The 17,004-nt window shown below is 27.7% G+C and overlaps 1 protein-coding gene across 2 annotated transcripts in view; it reads left to right on the forward strand.

Moving 5' to 3' along the window:
• Positions 1–17,004, forward strand: part of LOC106687675 (3',5'-cyclic-AMP phosphodiesterase 4D) — a gene marked incomplete at its 5' end in the record, with an annotated part of 46,228 nt that overhangs the window by 6,830 nt on the left and 22,394 nt on the right. For both annotated transcript variants that reach the window (XM_014431691.3, XM_067049183.1), the window contains 4 exon segments: positions 617–857; positions 2,297–2,985; positions 5,681–5,801; positions 8,344–8,424. In XM_014431691.3, coding sequence (XP_014287177.3) covers positions 617–857; positions 2,297–2,985; positions 5,681–5,801; positions 8,344–8,424 — 1,132 coding nt within the window.

The raw sequence follows: 17,004 nt of genomic DNA on the forward strand, positions 1-17,004 counted from the left end.
GTATAGACTTCTAAATTCTCCCATTAATTCATCCTTTTTCGGTCCCAATATTTTATGTAATACTTTATTTTCAAAAATCCTTAAGGCGCTGCTCTCAGCTGTGAGATAATTATTATCTGTTACCTGTAGCCATTGAGTCAGCCCTGTGGGTTTGGGAGCCCTCTGGGGTCAACCCAGCCTCATAAAGTGGACACCCTTAATTAGGTAAAACTCTGGCGGTCTAGTGTGATTCTGATCAAATCACCTCCTTGTACATCCATCGGTCTAGTGACAGTACTTCCTTACAAAGTACTGCCCTGCTGACCCTTCATGGGTTTTAGCGATACAAATTTAATCTAATTTAATATCATATCTAAAATTTCCTGACTATAGCTTGTGAAAGTTTTTTTATAAAAGTTTTCTTCTTTGTTTATTGATATAGTTTTTTTTTTTTCTTATAAAAAACCTCTAAAGGCCCTCTAGATAACATTTGCAATAGGCCTAAGCCGCCTCTGTTAGTTATCAGCAGATATCCAGAAAAGAGCCTAGTCTAAACAAATATTACTATTATGATTAATTATTTTTAATTAGTATGGTAAATATGCAAACTAACTAATAAAAACAATAATTTTTACAGAAATATTTAGATGATGGCAATCTCAATATGGAAGACAAAGAAGATAGGCATTTCATACTTCAAATAGCTTTGAAGTGTGCTGACATTTCGAATCCTTGCCGGCCGTGGGAAGTCAGTAAAAAGTGGTCGCAGAAAGTTTGTGAAGAATTTTTCAGGCAAGGAGATTATGAGCGGCAGTTAAATTTACCAGTGACTGCTATATGTGATCGTCAGTCAATTTCCGTACCTAAAATACAAGCAGGTTTGTTGAATTATATTACTTGTTTAGAAAAAGTTTATTTATTATATCTTAATTTATAGTGAATAATCATTTTTGATAGTGAAATAAAATAGACTATAAAAGAAAAAAAAACAACTTTATTCCGGGACAATCTCCCTTAAGAGAAATAAAAGTGTAAAAAAAAAAAATTATTTTTGGCTCAATAATCTATTTATGTAAATAAATAAATAAAATATTAAGTATGTATAATATACTTTAAAAAATATTGGAATAATGGCAAAGTTATGCAATTGTAATAAAAATAAATAAAAAAGGAGAGTGGACTTAAAAAAATATATTATTAAGTAAGGTTATTTAAAAATCATTAAATGATAATATGACCATTTGTTAAAAAATCAAAAATTTTATATAAAAACATAAATTAGCAATAAGCACCACAAAGAGTTTGTTATAATTTGTATAAAAAGTTATCTACAATAAACATTAAAACACAAGTAATGAAACCAGAGCTTTAATGTAATACAAGACTACCCATCGTCTGATTGTTTTTAATGAATGAAAAAATTATTTTATTCTGGGACAAGTGTTCCCTATAAATAAATACATGGTTCACACATTATAATTATTTGTATGGCAAACATTTAGAAAGTTTCCGTATACAAAATAAAATTACATTAAGATTTTAGTTCAATTACAATTTATAATGGTAATCAATATGTGGCTATTTACATTGTTTATATTGCTGCGGAGGTTTAGTTATGTAACAAATGAAGGAATGGGTGTTGCTTAAAGGAAAGAATCGATGAGGATTGGCGAATGGAGATGGGAAGGGAATTCCAGAAGGAGGTTACACGTGTGACAAAGGAGTTTCTGAAGGAGGTGGTTCTATGGGAGGGCATATATAGATCAATCGGTTGGGATCTGGTGTTTAATGAATGGATGGATGTACGTGGAGTGAAGAGTAGGGGAAAGTGAGAGAGGATTCTAGGAGCTGACAGATATTCTGTGGAATAAAGTCATGGAATCTTAGGAATTGTTTAAGTACAGTTATGGATTTGTGTGTGATCTGAGAAATATGATTATACCAGGAAAGATGTTGGTCAAAGGTGGCTCCAAAGTTTTTATTGTTTTAATGTGTATAAGGAATAGGCATGATTTTAGGAATGTTCTGAAGTAAATCCTATATTATAACTATAATATAAGTATTGATATAAATCCTATATTATAACTATAATATAAGTATTGATATAAATCGTATAGTATAACTATAATATAAGTATTGATATAAATCCTAGAAGCCTTTCTCAATAAAAGAAAAAATAATTTTTCTGATTGAAGTTATAGTTTCTGAACTTACTACACTAAATTTGGAAGATATATAGATTGCATAATTTTTATTTGTTATTTTTACTATAGCATAAAACAATATTCTCAAATAGATGACCTATTTTATGTTCCAGGTTTCTTCAAATACGTTGTAGCACCTCTGTTTGAGGAATGGCATCGGTTCTTGGACACACCATTGTCCAAGAGCATGATGAAATACCTGCGAGAAAATCAAGCCAGATGGGAAGCTGAAGTTAATGAAGAAACAAAGACTGACATATCTGAAGAAGTAGAAGAACTTCCTGAAGTAATTGAAGAGAAACTGCCAAAGAGAAGGCATTCTGTACCTCTTAGCCAGAGGTTTGGTGCACCGGGAACAAGTCACAGGCGAGAGAGCCTTCCAGAACAGAGGAGAAGGCTCACATTAGGTCCGATCCTCCAGTTCCAAGAAGATGAAGAAATATCGATACTGTCATCTCCAAGCCTACGATCGTCAGACAGCAATTCTGATGAGAAGCCTGTTTCAGCAGAAAACCTACTGCCAGATGTTTCTATTGCGTCTATCACAAGCAGTGGAAATGTGCAGAGGCTAATGTTGGCTCCTCCACGCCTCACACGGCAACAAACTTTTCCGCCTGTACAACCATATGTTAGAGCTCGTTATATGTCAACCACTGCAGAAATTCTTCAGGGTAGCATCTCTTCATCTTCAGGATCATCAACAGACATTGAACCTAAGCCGCTTATCAGGGAGAAAGAAAATGTCGATCCTGACTCTGTTTTTAAAACTCAAAAAACAATTATTAAATCTCAATTTCCTCAGGTAATCTTTCCAATTATTTAATATAATAATATAATAATAAAGGCATAGTAAACCCAATGGTTTAATGTTAATATCTATATATATCTTTCCAGTGACGCCCCTCAGACGTTTACCTGTCGGTTCAGTGTTTAATAACATTTTAGAGATCCATTCATCACTAAGTCCCACAACTTTATACGTCCATCGTATGCGCCGAAATGCTATAACCTGAATTATAATTATCAGGTTCAGCTCTCTCAATTCAGCGTTGTATAGACTTCTAAATTCTCCCATTAATTCATCCTTTTTCGGTCCCAATATTTTATGTAATACTTTATTTTCAAAAATCCTTAAGGCGCTGCTCTATATTTATCTAATTGATATTTATTCTGATTCTATATTTAAACACAATTGATTATATAATTATCATTAATTGATGATAATTATTGATCATTTATAACTATTTGATCTCTAGACTTCTCTACTTATCTACGTAATAAATGTTAAATCCTAGAAAATTATATGAGAAAATTTTTTTACAGATTTGAGTCTTGATTTTTTTAATTTAATGTGAATTCTGAACACAAATTTTATTTGTATCTCAAAAAGTATTTCATATAGAAACTTTAGTATCTTCTTATCAATATAACATTTTTCAGAATATTATATTTCAAATTTAAAGTAAAAGAAGTTATATATATGTATATATAGTTGACCGTAGATTACTGATTGGAGAAGATGATTGTGAGGTGCGGTCAGCAAAGAAACAACATAAATAAACAAAAAAATATTTATTTATGCCGACGTTTCGACCTGATTTTCAGGTCTTCATCAGGGCTATAAAAACAAAAAGACAACAACCATCATTTAGAGAGAAATATTTAAATAGAGAATAGAGAGATATAATATAGAGAATTATTTAAATATAAGAAGATGGTCAGTGTTGCGGTCAAAAAAAGAACAAATAGTTATAAACTATTTGACCACAAGCCTGATCTTCTTCTTATATTTAAAAGAAGTTATAGAAAATAGAAAAAGTTTTAGTTTAAAATCTCTGAGATGTTCCCAAATTAGGTAGATAATTTTTCATCTGAAGTTTATTTGGGTGGAAGTCAAGAAAGGTAAAAAAAATAGCAGAAAAACAATTTATTAGTAAGTAATATTTCATCCACCCAGCCTCATAAAGTGCTTACCTATAATTGCGGAAAAATCTGGAAGTTGAACGTGATCTTGAAAAAAAATCTCCTGTTTATATTAGCATTATTATTATTAGTACAAGAGCCCAAGAGGAGAAAAAAGGCAGTTATCTAACCCCAATTTTTTATTACTTTAATGAAAACTAGGTATAATTACTAGTCAAAATTGATGAGTCTGCCAAGTATAGGTAGGGGGGATAAAAAATGGCAGCTGTTTCAAAATGTTAAAAATAATTAATTTTTTATTCGGACCTCTACATATTTACAACTGCCAACAACAATAGAAAATCAAAGAGAGCATCATTTAAAGTAGAGTAAATTTTCTAAAATATAAGCACTAATAGAGCTATTTATGTTCAATAGTTCTCGAGATATAGCTTTTAAAAAAGCAACATTCCATAAAAATGTTGTATGGAACGTACTGAAAGATCAGTAGTTGGTGAATTTATTTTGAAAAATCTATATCTCAAAAACCATTTGACGTACAAATGTTTACTAGCACTAAAATTAAAGCTAGTTTAAATGACCTATAAAGTAGTGCAAGATGTTTATTTTCGTATGAGTAGTAATTTTCATGAAAGTTGCTAAAATAAATTTATAGTTGTTTGGACAAATTTTCATTTGCCAAATTTATATTCATATGTGAATATCAAATAAATAAAGAGATATATTTTTTCAAAAATCCAACATTTTATACGAACAACTAGAAATTAACATTTTGTGAGTTTAATTTGTCAAATATCATAAAAACTACTTCTCCTACAAAAATAAAAGTTATAATATATTTTATAGTAAATTTAACTAGCATTAATTTGAGTGTTGGCAGATATCTGTACGTCCAATGGTTTCTAAAGTTTTTCATAAATCAAACTTATTGTCCGAATAACTATAAGTCAATTTATTTTAGCAAATATCATAAAAACTACTATTTCTACGAAGGTAAAGATCATGAACTACTTTATAGTACATTAAACTAGCTTTAATTTGAGTGCTAATAGACATTTTAAAGTCGAATGGTTATTGAGATATAGATTTATCAAAATAGATTCACTAACCACTGATATTTCAGTACACTTTTATGAAATGTTGCTTTTTAAAAGGCGATATCTCGAGAACTATTGAACGTAAATACCCCTATTAGGGCTAATATTTCAGAAAATTAACTCTTTTTTAAATAATATTCTTTTAGATTTTATAGTGTTGTTGGTAGTTTTTAAGATATAGAAAAAGCTCTGAATGAAAAATTAATGTTTTTTCAAGGTTTTGAAACAGCTGCCATTTTTTATTCACCCTACCTATATTTGGCAGACTCATCAATTTTGACTAGTAATTATACTTAGTTTTCATTAAATTAATCAAAAATTGGGGTGAGATAACTGCCTTTTTTTCTTCCAGGCTCTTGTACTACATCTTCTTAGAGAAGCAGATGTTAAACTAGTGAATAATATATAAGAGTTTTTCATGAGATGCTTGAGAAATATATTTAAAAATGTATGATTTCTAATAATAACTATTTTCAGTTGGTGTGTAAACAACGCCGTGGATCTGCCCCAGTGAGTCTGACACCAAGTGAGGCGCTACCGGTCCGAAGTGCTCGGCGCGGCTCGGTTCCAGCCGACCCAACAAGCATCCACAGGCAAAGTAGGCGGTGTTCACTCACTTGTAGGAATCTGAGGCACCTACAGCCAGATTGGATAGAATACACAGTATAACAGCTTCCAAACCTTCTTCCACGTCCTTCCATATATGTTCCTCTAAAGCACTTATTCGATCTTGATGGGACGAATAATTGTCCCACAGTGTTAAGAGTGAGTTGTTATAATATTATTTACATTAAGACCATTTTATAAAAATGTCAAAGCAATAAGTAGTTTTGAATGTTTTCTTCTTTCTTTTTCTCTTTTTTTTTTTTACTTTTTTATTCTTGGATTTAAACCAAATATGCACCTTGAACAATTTTAAGATTACAGCATATATTACATGCCTGTAAATAGGGACTGCTTTAAAGGTAAGATTTATAAATGGGAAATCTTAATCCTTTATCTTGTAATTTTTTCGGGATTCAAAAGACAGGATTATAATATAACCCCTGTATTATTGTACATTGATAAAATTATACTTTTTCATATTTTAATATAGAAATTTTTTGAATTCTGTAAATGGTCATATTGTCTGAAGACGGAAAACCTCTGTAGTTTTTTTATATAATACACGTTTCCATAGTCATACACTGAATTTGCTTTTTTTTTTATATATATATTTATATTGTTTTGCTGATTTTATATGCTTGACAATACGCGTTTATTAAATACTGGCACCTTTGCTTTTTGCTTCATGCTTCATTCAATTTGAGGAGCACTGTCACCTAAAATGGCTCCAAATTTATATTTATTTTTAAAATATGAAATGTGGAGGCTTTATACTGTGCAATTCATTTCATCTGGCAGGCTGCTTTAAAACATTTTTATACATCCTCTCGCATAATTCTCATTTGCCACATTTTTACAATGTTAGCTTTTACATATTAAACACTTGTGATTTTTTTTAAACATTTTATGGTGTTGATTTTTTTTTATTTATATTTTTTTTTGTTTATTAGGCGGAGAGTAGATTAGGTTGATAAATACAACTTCCAAGACTGAAATTATAAATTAAAAAAAACTCAATACCATAAAACTTCATTACCAACTTAGCTTCTTTTTCAATATGATAAAACAATATCTAAATATTTTAATCTGTTTTTATTTTTAAATAAATTTGATATTTTGGATTTTTTGAATAAGTCTCAACAGTTTGAATTTAAAGAAGAAAAAACAGGTAAACTTTAATGTTTTGGCTAATCGCCATTGTCAAACCTTTTCTATTATTAAACATTTTAACTCAACAATTACACATCCAGCAATATATACATAACTAATTGAAATTTAATTTTGTTTTTATTAAGATCTAGTTTAATTTAAATGAGAAACATTAATTTAATTTATATGGCAGTTAGATTAACAAAATATTCTGTATTGTATAATATATACAAAATTTATGAAATAAAAATACATTATAAAAGTTGCCCGCTTTCCTTTAAAGTTCTGTGGAGCTCATAGTACCTTAAAAATCGATTTTAATTTCCAATGACACATTATAAAATACGCACTGCATTAAAAACAATACTATCGAAACTTCATTATAAAATATACAAAACAAATAAAGAGGTACAAAATTGAAAAAAAAAAAAAACTATTCCAAATTACTATAAATAATAATATAAAACTACTTTGATTTTTTTACTGTTTTGTATCTTTATCGACCGCCACTCGGACTATCTTCCTACAGTCTACTTCATACGGTCAACTATCTACTTCCAATACAAATAAATAATAGTTCATAGACTAGTGAATAGCGATAGATAGTTCTATGTTTAGAGTTACTGTGATTTACAGTTTGTTTCTTGATCTTTTAAAATAACAATTTTTCCTGAAATTATTTTGATTTTTTCATATTTTTGTAGCAACCAGGGTTTTTGAAGGGAATGGGAAAAACAGTTGAGTCATGAATTCAAGTTTTCAAGATTGGCTATGATGATGTTATAATTTTTATAATGCTATTATTACAAAGATACTAAAAATGATAATTTAAACTGTTTATATTTTTTTAATTATTGTTAACTCACATTTTAAGTAGCAAATAAGTTTTCAAATGACATCCAAAACTTGGAATTTTAATAAATGTCAGTTTTTTTTATAATTGTTGAGACTTAATCAAATCAATTAAACAATTTTTAAAAAATAATAATTAGTTGAATATATTTTGTGGTTTGTTTTTATTTTGAAATTTATTTCAAAAGTCTATCCAATCAATATTGGATGGATCTGAAATGCCAAATAATATTTCTTAGAAAATTTTGAAAAGCTCATTTCTCAGCAATACTCTCCTTGTTCCAAAATGAGTTTTGATTATCATTGAACTCATGTTGAAACAAACTTACTATCTCCCTGAGAACTGCGAGCTTGTATAAATCAAAAAATTATTTCACTATGTATAATATGATCACAAGTGTTCATTAGTTCTAGTGATATTAGAAATTTGCATTTATTTTGAAATTAGAGAAAGATAGAGAGCAGTGTCGATGGGATTTGCGTTTGAATTAGTTTTGTTTGTGGCTGCAGTTGTGTTGCTTTTGTGAACGCAGGTGTTCTGAAACCTTTGGTTGGGAAAGAAAATTCCGGAAGGCTCTCAAGTGACAGGCCCACTCCAACGCCTTTAGCCCAAGGTAACCAATCATCTGACATTTTCTCCATCTATCTCTCCTTCACTATCATTATCAAGGAGGCCATTGCTTACTAAACACTTATCCTATCTCATCTTAAAGATTTTTTTTTCACTAAAAGTTAACAATAACTCTTCTCTTGTGGATATGGGTGTAGAAAGAAATGGTTTAACTAAATTGATTATACAGTGTGTCTCAATATATATGTTTTTTTCTCTCTTTAACCTCTTCAATTTTTAGAGTTTCATAACGAGGTGTTAATAGCTGTCTGTAGATTGATATGAGGAGAAGATGGTTGGGGGTGGGGTCAGCAAAGATAAACCAATAAAGAAAGCTCATTTATTTATACCAACATTTCAACCTGAATTTCAGGACTATAAAATAAAATGAGATAACAACCATAATTCTAGATTTCTAAAATAACTATTAAAAATAAAACCGAATATAAAAAGAAATAAAACATAAACAAACAGCGGCTAATACCAAACAGGCAGGAGGAGAACATGGTAAACAAAGCAAGATTCAGCCTCATCAAGTAAAAAAGGGTAATTAAAAATATAAAAATTTTTTAGTGATGTATATAGTGACTGTTGTAAATTGTATACAAGTTTTTGATTGCAGTTTTGTATAATAAATGACATAATTTCAAACAAAAATTAAACTGAAAATGACCAGAGAAAACAAAATAAATATTAAAACAAAAATTTGGCAATAATTCAAAACCTTAATAATAGAGGAAACTTATTAACTATATATATTTTTAAAATAGGCCCCTGAAGATGATTCATCTGAAACATCCGCAAGGTTAATGAACAAATATTAAAGTGTTAGAGGTTAGAATGTAAATTAGTTTCCTGAAGTGAAAAAAACAGAAAATAAAGTAATAACCTTACCAAATTTGTTATAATACAATGAAATTCAAATCAAAATTTCAAAAATTGTAGAGGTTAAAGGAGGTGAATATGAACACTGGGACATCGAGTATTTATAAATTTGGTGGAGGTAGACATATTCAGGCAAATAATTTTCTTATTTTGATTTGATGATTATAATATTTATTGCATATTTTAATTTTTATTTCATTATCTTTTCATTTAAGTCTGGTGTATAACAAATAAATTTTAATATATAGTGGTTTATTTATATGTTATAAATAAAACTGCAATTTTCGTGTAATGATTTCACAATTCCATACTTTATATTTATCAATAAGTTTTATGAAAATTCACTTATTCATTTCATCATATTATAAGCAGAAATATGTATTGTAATATCCTGGTTTATTAAATATAAACAAAAGGGAATTTAATAGTTTTAATTTATTCTCATTTCTAAATTATAGCTTTCAAGATTACAATGTTCAGATGAAAATATTAAATAGATATGAGAATTTTATTTAAATTATATACAATATTATTGTTAAGTCTTATCTCAGGGCGGTTTTCCAGACAATGACACTTAACTAAATTAATAGCTACTTTTGCAAATATAATTAAATCCTAGGTAGAGCTAACTAACCAATTGTACATGCTTCTTTGATGACTGATGTTTCTTGATATCTTCGTTATAAAGATGCTACCACTAACAGTAGACAAAGGTGGTCAGCCCGGAGACATCCTATTTCCCGCCATTCCAACCAACAAGTGTCTCCTCCTTTGTTCACAATCTTGGATCATCAATGTAAATATCGATTGTTGCATAACGGTTTGAGTTTTTGTCAATTTTCTTCATGTATATTTTATCTTACTACTTATTTTTCTCTTCTATTTTTACTTAAATTTACTGTAAATACAATCATGATAGGAAATTAGTAAAGTAACAATTCATTTGAATTTGCTCAACATGGCAGCCTACCGATCTCAGAATGACGCTGCCATCTTAGCTCTTTTAACTGTAACGTTTTCCACTCCATATTTGACTGAACAAAATTGGTTAGCTTGCTTTTTAGTTTAATAAAACAAATCAATAAGTATTAACATTGATAAATAAAATAAAAACATGACTAAAACCATCTATACATAAAAAACAACTATTTATTAAAAAAGAGGATATTACAATATATATATTTTTTTTAATATAAAAAACTGGTGAAATAACATAAGGTTGTCGAGTTTTTGGTTTAAATTAACTTATCAATTGAATACTTTATAAAAATCTTATTGAACAGCTCATTCTTTTTTAAAGAAAAAATTTTGAAGATTTTAAAAATTAATCACATCACCTTTCCATAATCAAATTTATTAGATGTTACTTTGTCTGATATGTCGACTACCACCTTAGCAAAATATATCAGCTCTTATTTTCTAATTATTTATTCAAAATTGAATTTTATTTTTATTTATATTACAATAATTTACTGAAATATATAAATATTTTAAGTATTTTATTTTTTTATGAGCTATCATAAAAAAAGAAATCATAAAGTAATTTAGATGTGTAATATTCTTGTTTTTTTATTGGTTTAAATGTCCTTAAGTATGCTAATGTGGACATCAATGGTGTCTTACACATTACAGGCTTTAAATTTAGCCGAGAAGTGAAAGCTATATTAAGTGGGTCTATCACGCTAAAAAAAAAAATTAAACAGATATCCATTTCTGGTCCAAAAATACTTGCAACATTTATTTTCCAAGACACTTGACCACTATTATCTATTTTATTTTACCCATTTCTTCTCGGAGATGCATGCACACATCGATAATGTTTATAAATATATTTTTATAGTTCATGAAGAAAACGTTCAGGGGAGCGGTCAAAAAAGAACAAAAATAGGTAACAATTATTTATTTTCTGATGTTTCGCCCCACTTTGTAGAGCTTCACCAGGGTTTAAAAGATACAAAACAACTATTTTGACATGGTAAGATAATAAGATACAAAAATGTAAATTGACGTAGGGTTAAAATTTAACACACTAATTTCCATTAGGACGAGAGACTTTTCGAAAGTTGTATAAAGTTTTTAAGATGGATATTGGCATGGGATGTGCGGAATACCAGACTTCTTATCTCTCTCCAATCATTGGCTTATCTATAGTTCTTTAACTTTTTTTTTATCTGGATTATCTCTCTAGGAAGTCTGGTGAGTCAATTCTTTTAAAATTTGTTGAGGTTAATCACTTCCATCATTTGAAATCATGAGGTGATTTTTATTGTATAAATTAAAATATATAAGGATGAAGAATGGTGTTATATAGGTTTTATTATTGTTATAGGTTTTTATAGTGCATGAATACGGGACATTGGTCCCGAAACGTTGTACAATGTCATGAATAAATAAATAATAATTTATTTCAAATGATGGAAGTGATTAACCTCAAAAAAATTTTTTTTTATTTGTTCTTGTTGGAAACAAGTTTGAAAACAGGTTTGAAGCCGAAATTGATTAATAATAAAAGATATAAGAAGAATTTTTATATTGTGTTGTATTCTCTCTACATTATGCCTTTCATAACGGAAACCATCTTAACCGTCAAAATGATCTTCCCTGATTATATATGTTAGATAGAACTTTCTCAGTTTAATGATTTATTTTTATTACAATTTATACTTCGTTATTCAAATTTAAAATTTAAGAAAAAAATGGTAATCTCTACCGTTACGACTCATGAAAAATCTGTGGTTCAGTAATTTTCTAAGAAAGTAAAGTTTCATGAACAATGGATACACAAGTAATCTAAGCTAAACAATTTTAAAGTAATCTCAACTTACTTCCATAATTTTCTGTCTTTTAGTGTGTTAAATTTATTCTATTTTTTTCCTTATATCTACTTTTCTATTTTTACGTGCTATTACATCTCCTGTTCATTTTTAACCTAATAGTTCTTATCATTGTTTATTTTATATTAATACTATTTTATTTCTTCTTTTCTTTCATTTGTATATAATTTTCTTTTCACTTATTTTTACATAATTTTAACCCTACCTTAATTATTCACCTTTTTGTACCTTATTATCTAACTAAGTCGAAATATTTTTAGTTGTTTTTCTATCTTTTTAGTCGTGATGAAGCTCTACAAAGTGGAGGGAAACATCAGCAGTTGTTAACTGTTGTTGTCATAAATAGTTGTTAACTATTTTTGTTTTCTTTTGATCACGCCCCTGGCCATCTTCTTCATAATTCGAAATTATACGTTCAATTATTTATTTGTATATATTTTTTAATTTCTTGTTTGAATTAATCTCTAGAGTTTAACAAGATTAACATGATTGTTTTAGTAACTTAAAAAATAAATAAATAAATAAATATGCCCATAACAAAAGTACCCCAATACACAGACTGCTTCAAAATATAAATCATGAAAAATAAATTTAGCACATTTTTTTTCTGTTTTTATGGATCTTTAATTTCTTAGTTTATTCTTGAAATCATATAAAAATAAATAATTATTTTAGTGCAACATTTCTTTTTATATTTGAACCCTTACCAACACAATGGTCAAGATGCAAATATAATAGGTATTATACTTTGAGTAAAAAATAGGTTTCCTGATAATAATAATATTTTTCAAATTTGCCGAAATATTTATTTTTGACATCATTTAATCTAAAAAATTTACACTATTTTCACTTATTATCCTACTTTGATTTGGAATTATTCGTGGTTAGTTTCAGAACAGAAACTATAGCAGGAAAATAAAATTATAGCATTTTACAAAAAATTACAATTTGTTCTTAACCTTTCATTCAATGTTTTATTGTTATATAATCAATATTGAAAAAACTAAGCCAACTGAAAGACTCATATATAGGTTACATGAAATTAAACAATATTTATATAGTAACTATGGTGACAAGAAAACATTACAATGCTGATTAAAACTGATCTTTTATTTATGCCTTTCTTAGCATTGTCCATTATATCCTATGGCTTTCTTTGTTAAATATTAATTTTTATAAAAATTTTGGCTTTCCAATGATATATAATACATCTATATGTCACTATTGATATTTTTAATGAGTAATGAGAATGTGAGATGGGTAATTTTTTCCGAATAAACAAACTTAAAGCTACTTTAGAAGAATTTTTTTTTTTTTTTAAATCCGCATTCAAACCTTGTTAAACTATTTCAATGAGGATAGGACCTAGCTGATATTAAATACCACTTAATTTTACATTGATATAACAACAAACTCTTTTGAGCCATTTTTGAAAAAATATAAAAATTTATCCTGTAAGGTGGCACTTCCAGTTAGTCTATTTTAATGAAAAAGTTGCCGTCACATCGCAGTCATACACTTGCCCTGAATATGTAATTTCAGTTTTTTATTATTTCATTTTTGAGCTAGGCTGACCACACACAGATCATTTTATGAAACTTTACTTAAAACTCAAGGGACCTCAAAACTATCTCCGCTGAAAACAGGATTTAAAATTTTTTACAATCGAAATACTTCCACTTACTATATATTTCATATATACTTCATTTGAGTGAAAGGAAAAAAGAAAAAATCATATTTCTATCCTTTGACAGAAATGGGTTAAATAATTGTCTTTGTTCTTAAACTATGTCGGACTGTTTTTTTACTTTTTGGATCATTTTAAAATAATCAACCTGAAGAAACAATAAACAGTGAATAATAATGTTGTATATAAATATACAAATGCTATTTTTTCAGGTTTACATTAAATATAAACATAATTTTTTTGGGATAGCATTCATAAATCAGTATGTATTTATTCTTGGCTTCTACATCGTTTTTCCCTTTAATTCATAATTTTTCCCTCCTTTCATTTCATTCATGGAATATCTTTAAGCATGAATGGAAATAGATTTATTGAAAGAATTTTGTAAGTTTCATACATTCGGCTTTTTAGAAAATAGTCTACTTAGAGAAAATAGGTATTTGATGACTGATTCATATCGAATTTAATTGAGGTTTTAGATGATCCAAAAGGTTTTGAATTGTTTTAGAAATTTTTCTTACATTTACCAGTTCAACTATAATTATTAGTTACTATTTCACTAATAATTTTTTATCGAAAAATTAATGAATAAATTTTCATCAATATCCTTCATATAAATTAATACATTTTTATTAAAATCTCTCATATTTTAGTAATCTTGTCCCCAAAAAAGACATTTCATACCAAATATGTGGTTAATATTATAATAATCTACAAAATAGAAATATTTGTTTTGTTTTTTTACAAAATTACTTAATAATAATTCTACAGGTATACTTTTATTATAATTATCTAAGTAAAATAATCATTATTACTCTAGTAGAGCTTAAAATATTTTTATTTACAATGAAAATTATTGATAACACTCTTCTTGCCTTCATTTCTGCAAAAGCTGGAATAATTAAAAGAAAAATTCCTTTTATTACTAACAAAAACACTTACTTTTTCCCTTTAATGTATAAAAAATATAGATATTTAAAAATTAAGCTACATTGGCAGAATGTTATTAAAGCATGTGAAATTATATATTAAAAACTGATTTTTTTTTATTGACGTATATTTGTTTGAAAAACATTTTGAAAAGGTACACATTATTTTGGTCGACCCTTATCTCTGCACCTTAAAAGGTCAGACCCTAGTGATTTTATCCACCCTTGTGATCCAAATGATGGATTTCTTTATTTGCACCACAAGTAAAATAAATTGAATTACAGAAAATGAAATTTATCTACTGATTTATGAAACTTATTTTCAAAAGAGCCAAAAAAATACTGGAATTTGAAAAAAAGTTATTCAGGTCTTAGAATACTAATAAAAACTGAAAGTGTCATGGGATATTCTTGGTTAGAATCTTAAAGTAATTATAGAATGTCGGTCTCTTTTGAATTCAGTTCTAAGACAAAAAAGTGACTTTAACTGGATAACTTCTCCGTTTGCTGTTTTTTAATGTCTATAATATTTATAAACAATATGTATATGTGGACACACAATGGAACCCCTCTTATAGTTACTGGTTCATATTGAGACATTTAAGCAGGAGAGCCAATTAATCGGAAGAGTATAAACGAAAAACAACTCTTATATATTAAATTTAAAGGCAAATTATTTCACCAATTTTAATTCATAAACAAAATTGTCTACATATAGGCTAACAGGCCATCCTCAGAAACAAAAATTTCATTTGCACATTCTAGAATAAACTCATAGACTCAACTTCCTAGGTAGAGGAGGTTATAAAAAGGTTATACAACCCCTTTATACCCTCCTTATATATAGCTATATAACCCCATTATAATGTGGAACATTTTGTTTATTCTTAAATATGTTCCATATATAAAACTCCAACATTAATTTAACTTACATATTAGATACAAAACTTAAATTATAGGAGATATGTATATAAATATATGATGAAGTTAAATTATTTTGGACAAATTTAATATAATTTAAAACAAAAATTTCTTTAGATAAATGATAAAATTTAAGTGTTCAATGATCTTTCTGGTTTTAATTTTATGATCGTCACAAAACAGCATTTTGCTTTATCAAACTTATTATTTTCTTTTGACCACCAGTTAAGAGGGATTCTATTGTGTGTATATATATAAACCGATATAATCCTGACTTGTGCATGCTGTGTTTTCTTGAATTTTGTTTTTTTGAATTTAAACAATAATAATACATACCACATTTCTTTTTATTTCTATTATTCATTCAATCTCTAGGTTTTTCATTGTTAAAATACTTTTGCATATATTTGCACACACTACCTTCAATACATTTTTTCTATTCTTTTCTCCTTAAAAAGCGCAATTTCTCTTCATTTTTAATCTATAACAGTGAAAACCATCACACATCTTGACTGTGGAAGCCTCGTTTAATTAATAAAATTCTATCTTTTGACTAGTAATATTGAAATAAGTCATATGTTATATGAATATTTGAGCAGCATGAAGTAACTGCCAAAGGATTTAAAATTTTAGAAGGGTCCAAAAATTTAATTCTGGGATCAAAGGAAAAAAAAAAGGGTTTTTCCAGATCAGATAATATAACCATAGCCATATGTGTATGTATATATATGAATATTTATATATATAATACATATATACCTTATTGATAATCAGAATTGTATCTGCATGTCATTTAAAATAAATGTAAATAAATCATAAGTGTATATTTATATTTATATACTTGTAATGTAAAAATCATGTACAATATTTTTTATTATTGAAATCTATGGATTATTTTAGTCTTATTCGATCTTTAAATACATCATAATACAATAATTACATATGTGTGAGTGGGTATGTATGTGTTTCAATAAGGTTGAATGTGTATTTATCATTATTTATTGTTATGTATGTATCTTATTGAGGCACGATATTTATGAGACTTCTTATTAATACATAATCAGAATCTTGTATCTCATGTTCTTAAATAGTAAATTTTAAAAAATACAACTTTATGAATTTGCCATAGTTTGTTCATTGCCTCAGAACCTAGTTGGTAAGGGTAATATATTGCGACGCTAATTCAAAAACCTACTTACATTTTTTTTTACACTGTAGTTAGGAGATGTTAGAATTAAGGATCTTATTACACAGGTCACAACATTTTTTTTTTATTTTGACTGTTAAATTTTGATTCAATTTATCGAAAAATAACTAAAGTCCTCATT

This window comes from Halyomorpha halys, unplaced genomic scaffold (genome assembly GCF_000696795.3).
Source record: "Halyomorpha halys isolate HHAL.00 unplaced genomic scaffold, Hhal_1.1 Scaffold997.1, whole genome shotgun sequence".
In the NCBI taxonomy this organism is placed as follows: Eukaryota; Metazoa; Arthropoda; class Insecta; order Hemiptera; family Pentatomidae; genus Halyomorpha; species Halyomorpha halys.